The sequence below is a fragment of the Erithacus rubecula genome (assembly GCF_903797595.1).
Source record: "Erithacus rubecula genome assembly, chromosome: 1".
Classification (NCBI taxonomy): Eukaryota; Metazoa; Chordata; class Aves; order Passeriformes; family Muscicapidae; genus Erithacus; species Erithacus rubecula.
This window is the reverse complement of record NC_136658.1, coordinates 103,977,733-103,990,025: the sequence shown is the minus strand read 5'-3', so window position 1 is coordinate 103,990,025 and position 12,293 is coordinate 103,977,733. Positions and strand designations below refer to the sequence as shown.

General features: G+C 46.3%; 1 protein-coding gene across 1 annotated transcript in view; it reads right to left on the bottom strand.

Annotated features, from left to right (window-relative positions):
* Positions 1-3,937, bottom strand: part of LANCL3 (LanC like family member 3) — a 34,218-nt gene extending 30,281 nt beyond the window's left edge. The window contains exon 1 of the mRNA XM_079327003.1: positions 3,353-3,937. Within this exon, the coding sequence (XP_079183129.1) occupies positions 3,353-3,898 (546 nt within the window). The 5' untranslated portion in view covers positions 3,899-3,937. The remainder of the gene's footprint in view (positions 1-3,352) is intronic.
* Between the last annotated feature and the right edge of the window lie 8,356 nt (positions 3,938-12,293).

The window sequence follows — 12,293 nt, the reverse complement described above, 5'->3', positions numbered from 1 at the left end:
TCCTACAGGGACCACTGAGTCTGTGCTGCTGCTGAGCCAGTGGAAGCCAGCCCAGCCCATGCACAGTCAGTTATTAAAAGATAACCCAACTGTGCTAAAAGGCAGCAACATCCTTAGCAGATGGCAATACAAGGAGCCACTTGAACTTGTGTACCTTTTCCTCCATCATCTGACAGTTACATTGCCAGAAGGGAGTGCAACGACCGAGGCACACCATGCTCCATCAACCACGAAATGGGACAGAAGCACCACGGAGAAAAATCGAGGAGAGGATAAAATATCATCTGAGCAGAGGGATGGGACCACCATTTTAATGGTCTCACTGCTGTTTGCTCAAGCAAACACAGACTGAGTGAAGGTAATTAAAAGCAGGACTGACAGATTTCCCCAAGGACACATCATGAACCAATGCTACAAGCATTAGAAAAAGACGTATTTAAGAGAGAATAAAATAATTTTTCCCCCTGAATGGTGAAAACATGGCAGTTAAGGACAGCTAAAGTACATGCACCTTATACAAATGACACACTGTTTCTGCCAAAACAATATTTTACCTATCTCTGTCTGGGAAGCACTGACTGCAATATAATGGAAATTAAAGAAGGAATGAAAATAAACATCTTTCCTAATGCACAGTGCATCATGAAAGTCAAATCCTGTTAAGCCTTGACTGTTGAAGTAATCCTTACTCATGCAAAAAATCCCAATTAATTAATCAGGGAAAAATGCTGTATTAGCCTAAAAATCTGAAAACCAGCTGAATGCAAATGCCTTCTTCACATGAGGTCAGTGTTATCCAGCAGATTGGATCCTTCAGGACAGTCCATTAACTTCATGAAGAACATGTGGAGCTTAAAGACAACATGACTCTTTAGCAAGGAATTGAAGTATTGAGTCACATCAGCTGAGCTAAACTCATGTTTGCTGAAATAAAGCTGTCTCCTTCAGTCCCTGCTTGGATTAAACAAAAAACAAACCCAAGACATAAATTATAAAATTCCCTCAAAATGCTTTTTCCAAGGACAAGGGATTTCTCGTATATAGGTCACCGTTTGACTCCTTCAGAGGAAAAACCACACGGGCAGCAGAGGCTGTGTTTCAACACAAGGAATGGATTCCACTTTGTACTGGAAATATTTGCAGTGTCCTCAAAAAACAAAAAAAACCAAAAAAAACCCAAAAAACAAAAAATAATGTGGGTAACAAGAAAACATGCTGCAATGAGCCATGTGAGGCTGTGCACAATCAAATTACAGGAGGTAGCATTTTCCAGCGGTTCGAATCACAAGATATTGCTTCTATTCTGGGATGTACCTGGTTTCAGTTTGACCTTGGGTAATAAATGACATGCACTCTCTCTGGGCATCCCTTTCTTCATTTGTTAAAAGATGCAGGGTTTGGTCTGGCAATGTACTAATTAAAATAATTCTGTGGTAGGCTGGGAATATTTATCAAAGGACACAAATTTTGCTCTAGCAAATATGAGCATATGAGTACATATAGACTAGAAATCATAATTCTCACAAAGCAGCAAATTTTTCAGTTGCAAGCTTTTTAAATCTTTGTTAAAATTAAAAATGTAATTTGACTTTATTAATGATTAAGAACCTGCTTTGTTACTTGCACTACGTATTTAAAATTATGACATATTTGACAGAAGAAATAATACTGTAGAAGGATGTTAGGTTATCAATGAAAACATCAGCAAGGGGTCAAGAATATGTTTTATTGGCAAAATAGCAATTAATCCACCTGCTAAGCAGATTCCACAGTAAGTGCATGCCTGTGCTTATCTGTGGGGATGTTTAACTCTTTACAGCTGCATTTAGTACAATTTTTCACCAAGCAAGCAAATAGAGGAGAGCTCTCCCATTGCTCAGCAGCCTGTGAGAGGTGACTGCACCCACTCTCCCAACTGCTCAGCAACTGCTCTCAGGGATGTAAGGAAAATGGAAAAAGCATTAAATAAAGCAGTAGAGTGCAGGGTGCCACCTCCTTCTGCTGGAATGTCAGGACACCATCATAAGCACTGCCATGGGTGCTGGACACACTCCCCCAGTGCAAACTGAACAAACAGGGATGGTTTATTTCTCCATGAGAAACCATCCCTCCAGGCAGCCACTGCTGCACAATGGATATTGACGTGCCTACAAAACTTCCCTGTTATGGGAAAGCCATCAAGTGAAAAGTTTGGTTATGCTATGGCTATGAATAACATAACCATGTTTATGGTTATGATTGTCAGACAATCCTGTCAACAAAACAGCACACTTGGTATGCCACTTGAAATGCTTAGTGTGGTTATGAATTCTAGTTTAAGGCAATCACAGTATTTAACTGACTTAATATTCTTCCTGGCTTCTTTGGATACCCTCGAGCCTCCTGAGACCTCCATTAAGTGAATTTCCTCAGACTCCAATTGCAGTGACTGGTATTGGATGGGGCAGAGCCACCAGTTCTTACATCATTTATTTACTTATAAATAAATCTTGCTTCCCCCTCCTGGGAGGGAAGAAAGCCAGAAGCATATGAACTTGCAAATCGGTGATTAACAGAGGAAACACAGATTGGACCTGACAAGAGGACAGGGGAAAAAAAATCTACCAACTGCCTGCTCAGATACCACACTAACCACTTAGTAACAATCACCACAGCAAACACATCAGTTGCAATAATTATTATGCCATAATCAGTGGAAGCTCTGAATTGTCACCTGAACTGTAGTGACAATGACAATGTCCTGGGGTAATGTCCCGACTATGGAAACCAATACTATGTTGAACCATAACCACATCTCACACTTCCAGAAAGAAATCCCTGCTCTCATTCATGAAAAGCACCAAAACACACGGCCAGATTTCCGACAGTCTGTATGATGGGGTTAGCAAGACTAAATGCCTCTGAAAATCTGGTTCCTTGCTTACAAATTACAGCGCAGCACCGCACAGAACCGCAGTTCCTCACTGTTTTTACTCTGTTTTTACGCTGTTTCTTATCTTGCCCATTTCATTCTACGGAAATACTCTTGAAAAGCCTGGGGTGGCTTCTGCTAAGTGATTCACCACCCGGCAACCAACAGCTGATGCTCTCGGCGTGCTCCGGGATGCAGCGCTCCGCTCCACAGCCGGGACCCCATCCCGCTCCCTCTGGCCACAGCCGCATCTTTTATTCTAAAGAGGAGCGCTGAGGAGGAACAGCGACCAGGAACTCGCTCCCCGGGGGCTCTGAGGCCGGTCCCCCGAAGTGCAAGGCGCAGACAGCCGCGGCACCGCCGCATCCCCCCCAGCACCGAGGGAGGCACCGTCCCGGCCCGGCAGCAGCACGGGGACCCGTGCCGGGGGAGCTGCCTTACCTCCATGCCCAGCCGCTGCTTCAGCACCAGCGCGGCGCACAGGTACCCGGCGCGGCCCACGAACAGCTCGTCGGAGCCGCACTCGAGGAAGGAGAGCGGCGCGCAGACCTCGCTCAGCTCCCGGAACTTGCCCAGCGGCCGCGCGTACTCGGGCAGCCCCAGGGCGCGGTAGACCAGCGCGGCCACCGCGTACACGCCGGCGCCGCCCAGCAGGAAGGCGGCTCGGGTGTCGGCGTCCGCCTCGCCGCATCCCTCCTGGTAGCGCAGGCAGGCGTCCACGACGCGGCGGGCGGCCCGCAGGTACGAGTCCCGCGACGGCGCGAACAGCGGGCACTGCGCGACGTGGTACAGCATGTAGGCCACGCCGGCCGCGCCGCCGTACAGCCCGCCCGGGCAGCCGCGGGGGCCGCCCAGGGGCGGCAGCTCCCGCAGGATGCGCTCGATGGTGGCCGTCACCAGCGGCACCGCCGCCTCTCTGTCCGGCGCCGCCGCGGGGCTGCCCGGGTAGTCATCGAAGCGGTTGGCGAAGCAGCGCTGGCTCTCCATCCCCCGCCGGCGCGGCCGCTCTGCGCAGCGGGGAGCGGCGGGCGGGAGCTGCCGGCCGAGGGGGCGGAGGGAGCGCGGGGGAGGCGGGCGGCGGCAGCCGAGAGGCGGGGAAGGGGCGCTCCCACCGCCCGCGGCTGCCGACGGGGCGGGCGAGGCGCCGCTGCCGAGGCGGGGGCGACGCCGGGGCGAGGGCGATGGGTGGGTGATGCCGGTGGCAGATGTCGTCCGGCAGCGGTGGGTGGTTCCGGGGCTAGGGCGATGTGTGATACTGGCCGGGAGCGATGGGCGATGCCGGGGCGGGAGCGATGGGTGATGCTGTCGGGAGCGATGGGTGATGCTGTCCGGGAGCGATGGGTGATGCTGTCGGGAGCGATGGGTGATGCCGTCCGGGAGCGATGGGTGATGCTGTCCGGGAGCGATGGGTGATGCTGTCCGGGAGCGATGGGTGATGCCGGGGCGGGAGCGATTGGCGATATGCTGTCCGGGAGCGATGGGCGATGCCGTCCGGGAGCGATGAGCGATGCCGGGGCGGGAGCGATGGGCGATGCCGTCCGGGAGCGATGGGCGATGCCGTCCGGGAGCGATGAGCGATGCCGGGGCGGGAGCGATGGGCGATGCCGGGACGGGAGCGATGGGTGATGCTGTCCGGGAGCGATGGGTGATGCTGTCCGGGAGCGATGGGTGATGCTGTCCGGGAGCGATGGGTGATGCCGTCCGGGAGCGATGGGTGATGCTGTCCGGGAGCGATGGGTGATGCTGTCCGGGAGCGATGGGTGATGCCGTCCGGGAGCGATGGGTGATGCTGTCGGGAGCGATGGGCGATGCCGTCCGGGAGCGATGGGTGATGCCGTCCGGGAGCGATGAGCGATGCCGGGGCGGGAGCGATGGGCGATGCCGGGACGGGAGCGATTGGCGATATGCTGTCCGGGAGCGATGGGTGATGCCGTCCGGGAGCGATGGGTGATACTGTCCGGGAGCGATGGGCGATGCCGTCCGGGAGCGATTGGCGATATGCTGTCCGGGAGCGATGGGCGATGCCGTCCGGGAGCCCCGGCGGCGCCGGTCCGGGTCCGGCACAGTTCAGTGCCCGCCCGCAGCCCCACCTGCTCTCGGCGAGCGCTTCTCGGCTGCCCGCGGTGGCTGTGGCTAGCCCGGATCTCCGGAGCGCCGGGCTGAGACACACGAGGGGCTGACCCGGTTCTGGTGTCCGGCTCGTCCTGCTGTGGGGCTCTTCCTCCACACAGGAGAGTCGGTGAATCACCTGTGCCCGACCCGTCTGTGCATCCTCGAGGAAAAGGGGTTAATTGGGTTTTCCATCCTCCCCCGCCCCGCAGCTATCAGGTGTGTGCCATTTGGCTCAGGGATGAATGCTGGGTCTGCTGGAGAGATCCAGGGGCTGGAAGGGTGGCCGGAGAGCTGCTGAGTTATTCCTGGCTGTGGAACGGCCCCTCGGGGGCTGCTGCAGCCAAAGCTGAAGGATGGAGCCAAATCCAAACGAGGGCAGCCCGAGGCCAATTTACATGGGAAGCTAAGCAAGTCCTCACAAGACCAGCGGTGGCACAAGGCCATCTTTGGCCCCTTTCCTTCATGCATGAGCCAAGCAGAGCTTAGGAGGAACAGAAAATTTAGGTCAGTGAATACAGTCCAGTTAGAAGAAAGAAAAGGAAAAAAAAAAAAAAAGCAAAATCTTGAAGTAGAGATTAAGAGTAACTCTTTCATTATACAAATACTCAGTTGTCACTTCTGCCCCTGATAATGTGAACTTGTGAACCATAAGTGAATTTCTCATCAAAGATGTGTGACTTTTGGGCACCTGGTAATCTCTGGTACTTTCTCTGGACATGCAGCCTCAGTAATTGAGGACCTTCCCAAAGAGAGGTGGAAGGTGCATCTTGCTGGAGGCTCCAGGCAGGAACCAGCAGCTGGCACAGCAGTAGCAAGCACCAGAGCACTGTCCTTTGGATGTTGAATTCACCATTCTAGATCACATGTTTTGGAGATTTGCTTTTTGTACATATTGATAAAATGTCTAATCATAAAATAAATAGGCTTGGGAAGAACTTTAGGATCTAGTTCAACCCATGCTCAATATGGCACCTACTGGTGTCCTTGTTCATGTATGCTGATTCACCTAATTATTTACAGATTCCTTCAGGGAACCCAGGGGCCTGGTATTTCCAAGAGAACACAGTAGTCTGTCTTCAGTTGTCATGTATCCACTGGAGGCATCTCTGAAAAAAATGTGTTGGATTGATCTGTCATTTGTATATTTTATACTTTTTTAGTGATGTACTAGTTTTGTATGTCTTTGGGATTTTGGGATACCTATGAGGCTACAGTTTTGTTCTCACCCAGGATTTCACATCTCTCCTGAGCTCAAGGTGAACACTGGGCTGTATACACAGGCTGAGCTTCAGCAACAGAGATATATTAAGCAGTGTGAACACATCAGCAGGGTTGTGCTAGAGGGCTCTTTCAAAGGTGGTTTGTGCAAATCTGGTATTAAATCCAAACTCAGTTCCTGCCCTACCTATCAAAATCAGCCATTGGTTCTTTACTGCCCAGTGCTGCTTTTCCCTCCCCAGATGGTTTTGCTGCTGCAGGTCAGCTTTGCAGTTAGCCCCATCCCTGCCTGGATGGGCTCTGTCCCAGGAATCTACACTCCTATCCAAGAGGCTCTGTGTTTAGAGCCCAGCCCTGCAGTCAGTTCACTTTTGATGGGCAGCTGGCCCTGGGGCATTTGGCAGAAAGGAATTAATTAGGCTGAGCTGTTTCATGTCCACATCACAAAATAAGTATTTATATTTCCAGTATTCTCTGTTGAGAATACTGTTTGGGAGGGGTGGAAAGTGGGGGAAGGATGGAATTATCACTGCACTGCAGAGACCATCATAGTAGCCAAAATCTGGAATGGTCATGACCAGGTCATGCAATGGAGGCAGCTCCAAGTGTTTCATAGCATTGTTATTTGGTAGCCAAATTGCCCCAGCAGTTTCTGGTTGCCCAATATATTTTGGTTTCTTGCCATAAGTATTTATTTTATTTCTCATATTGAGCTACCCTGTTCTGTATGGGCTCCACTTACAAAGCTGCACAAAAGGTTTTGTGTTTTTTGTTCCGTAACGATGGTTTAACAGTGATATGATCACCTGTTTTGGAAATGAAATGTTCTTGGCATTGCACAACAGAATCTCTTTTCCTGAGTCAACGTTTTCTCTTGTTACTTGTGTATAGTTGATAATACAAATACATGTCTGCATAACCTAAGTTTTGGTGCATGCATTGACATTTCATCACAATGAAAGTTACACATCAGAAGACAGGATTGCACTGAATTACCTTTTGCTTCAAGAGCACACTGAATTTTTGTCCACTGCCCAGATTCATGAAATTTAGTAATTTAACAGGAGTAGAATTTCTTTGAGACCCTGTCATAATTAGCAAATATGGTAGAAATTGGCCAACATGAGAAATTATGGGATAGTGGGAAATGCTGAGCAGGTATTTGGACAGTCATGCATGTCTCTTTCGTAAGAGACAACACCAGAAGTTTTTGGGATTTGTTTTGTTGTTTTTTGGCAACTTACAGACTTTTGTAACATAATACTGAAAGCATGGGTAGATGTACTTATTGCTTACAGGATTGATTTTTATTAAAAAATGTCACATTTTCCATTTGGAGAGGTAGGGTAATTTTGGTAAGGGTTTCAGCTTAGGTTGAAACATAGCAGTTGTTACAGAGTTTCTGAAGAGAATATTACATTTTTCAGTGTCTGTATGTAGAGCTACCTGTGATGAGTGAATCACTCTTCAGCTGTTCACAAATGCCAGGGCCTTCTGCAGAGCAGGAAGTTTGAAATTCAGAGTTTTGGCTTAACTGGTAAAACTCCAACTTTAAAATAGCAGTACCTTGCTGTTCGCTATCTGGAACTTTTTTTCCATAGGCTTTGTTATCCCCAGTTTTCCTTCCCTTGGCTCTAGCCTTTTCAGGTTAACAGGACAGTAGAACTTGTTTCTCAGACATGTCTGTCACAATTAACAGTTTCTTTGTCCAGCAGGTTATCCCCCTTTTTTTTTTTTTTTTTTTTTTTTAATGTTCAAAGTGATTTCTACTGAACACAAGTACTCTTGTATGCTTGGAGAGCATTTGTTCATCTGCAGTTCTCTGCATGGCTCTGGCATTGTCTGACAGAATAAGGAAGCAAAGAATCCCACTGGGCACTCTACTGTTGATATTTAAACCAAATACTTCTTTTTGTCTCATTAATTAGTCTGTCAGTACAACATATATTGCAAATTCTAAATTTCCTTAAGTGCATCTTTTCTACAATAGATGCCAGTGTGATAGCCAAGATTTTAATTGCAACATTTTTTGTCACAGCCGGAATTTGGAAGCATTTCAAAGTACAGGAACAAAAATCAATACCTGAAGTCAACTAGTACATTTTGCTATTGCCTTGGTGTTAGCTAATCTCAATAATTGCTGTGATGGAAATAATAGACTTTTATTAACAAACCATGCTTCTACTTGCCAGGGCTTCACTAGGAGGCCCACAGCAGGTGGTGAAGTGATCTGGGAACAGTGACTGGGTTTTGGGCACTGAGGAATGATACAAATTGCTGGGATTTCAGACTGTAACACTGGGTGTGATAAGAAAGTGTCATGGAATCTTACATACAACTAATGGTGATAAGGATAAAAGTGATTTTATGCCCTTGAGGAAAGCTAGAACCTGCAGAAACAAGTGTCCTTTAATGATATGCTTAGGAAGTTAGATACATGATAATGGAAATGGAAGATTTCCAGCTTCTGAATCATCAAAGCTAGTGCAGCCTTTGACTTCCTTTAAGATTTCCCTCTTGGCCATGCTTTGACCAGGTCTGGGTCTCTTAGTTTGACATATTTCATGGTGTCATGTGGTAATGGTGTGTGTTACAAGATGTGTACACACACACAGACACACACAAATACAACATTGTCCATAAGCAAAACCTCTCCCAGCTGTTTTGGTGTTTGCTTGATTGATTGTTTTGATGAGGTGGATTTTTTTGTTTGATTGGGGGTTTCTTTTGTTTTTTTGGGTTTTGGGGGTTTCTTTGTGTGTTTTTTGTTTTGTTCTGTTCTTGTTTTTTCTTGTCAAATTAACAAAACTGTAAGATATGGCTGAGTTTACAAAAATGAAAACTTTAATATAAGACTTTTCCTGAGAACCTTCTAGTTTTCTAAACCAGCTCTTTTCCCTAAGAAGTAAGCAGCCTAGGTAGGGTAGCACAGAATCATGCAAATTCACACAGGTCCAATTTTGTGCACCTGAGAGCAGTCTGGTCTAGATGCTTTTAGAAATCTGCAGAATACTGACTGCTCTCCATGGGATGCTGATGCATTATCACTTACAGCTGTAAACCTAGGAAAGCATCAAATAACCTGATTTTGTGTGTAAAGTTCTTGTCCACTCAAAGAATGAAACAGTTGGCTTAACTAATATTGAAAAGGAATGAGGTTGATACTCAATATACTGCAGTCTCCTCGATAGTATATTTTTTGACACATTTTAAAGTTCAGTTCAATATACAGGATGACAGAATGGCTGAGGTTGGAAGGGGTCCAGGCTCACTCTGGTCTAACTCTCTTCCCCTTCTCAAGAAGGTCACCTAGGGCCAGTTGCCCAGAACTGTGTCCAGGTGGCTTTGGAATATCTGAGCACAGAGACTCCACGACATCCCTGGACAACCTGTGCCAGTGCTCAGACACCCTCACAGTAAAAATGTGTTTCCTGATGTTCAGACAGAACTGTGTTTCAGTTTGTGCCTTTTGCATCTTGTGCTATCACTGGGAAATACTTAGAAAATCCTGGTTCTGTCCTGTTTGCACTTTCCCTCCAAGTGTTTCTGACAAGGTCCCTCCCTGAGTCTTCTCCAGGCCAAGCAGTCCCAGATCTCTCAGCCTTCCCTTGGAGAGATGTTCCAGGCCCTTTAAAATCATAGAGACCCTTTGCTGGACTCTCTCCAGTAGCTCCATGTCTGTCCTGTCCTGTCCTGGGAAGCCCAGAACTAACACTGTGCCCAATTCTTGTTCTACTGAAGTTTGACAATCCATAGGAGTTTGCTTGGTTTATGTGAATGTTGCAGCTGAACTGAAAATAGGTCTCAGAAGAGACAATAATTAAAGAGGCTAGAGTTTCTTCTTGGTTATCCTGATACAATGCATGGAATGCTTCTCTTTAAATACAGTGATAATATTTTCTTGGGGAAGTGCCAAGAACATTTCAAAATCAATTTCTGTTCGCATTCATTTACAGCTCCTGCACTTATTGCACCGTCTGTCTTCATTTCACTGCTCTGTACTACTCTGATGGGATGCACAGAGCTCTGCTAAACTGTGCTAAAGATCCATCTGTAGCAGTTTATGCTATTTTGTTAAGCATCCAAGAGGGAGGTAGCAGAAATATTAAAAGTACTGCAATCTGATTTGAGTTTTTTAGTAGGAGCAAGTTTTATGGCTATTTTTAGGTTATAAATTAAAATAATGTGAAGTATTATTATTGGACTTTGAACAAAAATATTTTGCTTTTGTTGGCATGCTCAAGTGTATAAGCTATGATCAAGGAAATATTTACATCTAGGATTTATCTTGCATGTGTGAATAGTCCCTCACTGCTCTCATGGTCTAGGGTTTTTTTAGAACACTGTTAAGCATTTTTTTATTTCTAGTGTTTGGTTTTCAAACAGCTTTCTTTAAAAAAAAGAGAGAGAGGATATATAAAAATAATTCACAGCTTCATGAATTATGCAGAGCAACATTCTAGTTGATAAGGCAAAATGTTCAGGTACTAAGATATAAATTTGGATGGGATTTTACAAAATTAGGCTCTGATTCAGTAGACCATATGGGTCAGAATTATTGCTTACAGACTTGATATAAAAAGCTTATGCTTGAGTGGATCAGACCAATACTGCTCTGGAACAAGATTCCCCCTTCCAGCTTTCTGTAAGTTGAGATTTCTCTGAAGTAAGCAGAATTAAGACTGTTTAAAGGGCATTTTAAGCCACTTAAAGCTTCACAAAGTGATACTAGTGAGTGGCTGAAAAAAACCCACTGTATTTCCCATACAAACATGGTTATTAAAAGTTCTCTGTGTAAGGCTGATGATTCAAATTCTTTAATTATGAAAAAGGTGATGCAGATAAAGGAAATTATATGTATTATATTAAACTCCAACTTACATTTTATACATATATGTATGTACATGTAATCTCAAATTTGAAAATAAAACCTGTGGTGAATCTGTAAAAACTTTTTAAATTGAGCCCTTCTTTTCTCTGATCATTACTTTTATTATTGTACCTCATTAAAAACTTATGAATCCAGTTATGTGTGCTTATTTAGTGCTTGGATTACTTACAGGTTTCCACCATGCTGTTTGTAATGCCAGCCTTTTTTGTGCCACAGCCTTGTTTTCATAATTTGTGCAAACAAGAGGCTCAACTGTACTTTTTAGAATCTCAACTAGTTTAGAAGGGTTTGCCTGTATTTGCTGCCTTCTCTTGCTGCTCTGTTCCCCTGTGTCAGAGCCAAATTATGAAGCAAAGCCATCAGCTCTCTGAGTTGGGCACTAATGCCCAGTTGGATGAGAAGCCTCTCCTTCTGAAAGGGTGCTGGGCTCAGTCAATAGTCACTGCAGTAAAAGCTGTGTGCCTGGAGTGCAGCTGCTGATGCTGGCAGGGCTGGGCTGGCTGCTTCTCTGCATGCCCCACATTTGGATGTTTGTTATTCACTGCACTGTGACTTTCACAGATGTCAGTGCTTTTTACCTACTGGGAGAAATTAAACCAGTGTGTGTTGGCTGGTGTACAAACTGTTCCCTCTCTAATGTCCCTTCTCCTTCCAGCCCACGCTGGCTCTGAGGCTCCAAGGCCCAGCTGGGGTGCTCAGTCACATGTTCCTATATGGAATTGGGCATTGTTGTGTCCAGGAGGTGGAGTTAACTTTCAAATATTTCTTCTGATTAGAACAACCCCATCTCAGTAGCCATTCAGCCTGAGGTTTTCAGTGACTCCCATTATATTAAGGTCCTGAACTCCTGTTTACATCAAGGTCCTATTCTTGCATAATGTTTCCTGGAGCTGTGTCTGGATCAGCCTTGACTGTCATTCCAGCTGCCTTTCACTGCTTGGGTAGTTAAAGAAGATGGAAAAACTAGTATATCTGACCTCCTTATGCACAGGAATTTTCCACTGGCATTCTCCCCACCATTGCCAAGGAGAAAGGGTGAGAGAGGACATTTTCCAAGTGCTTTATGGCCCAGTGATGACCTCTTCCTAAAATAGCACCTCAGTAACTTTTGGAACAAAGTAATGAACTTCCTACTCTTCCAGCCCCATATCCCTGGCACCC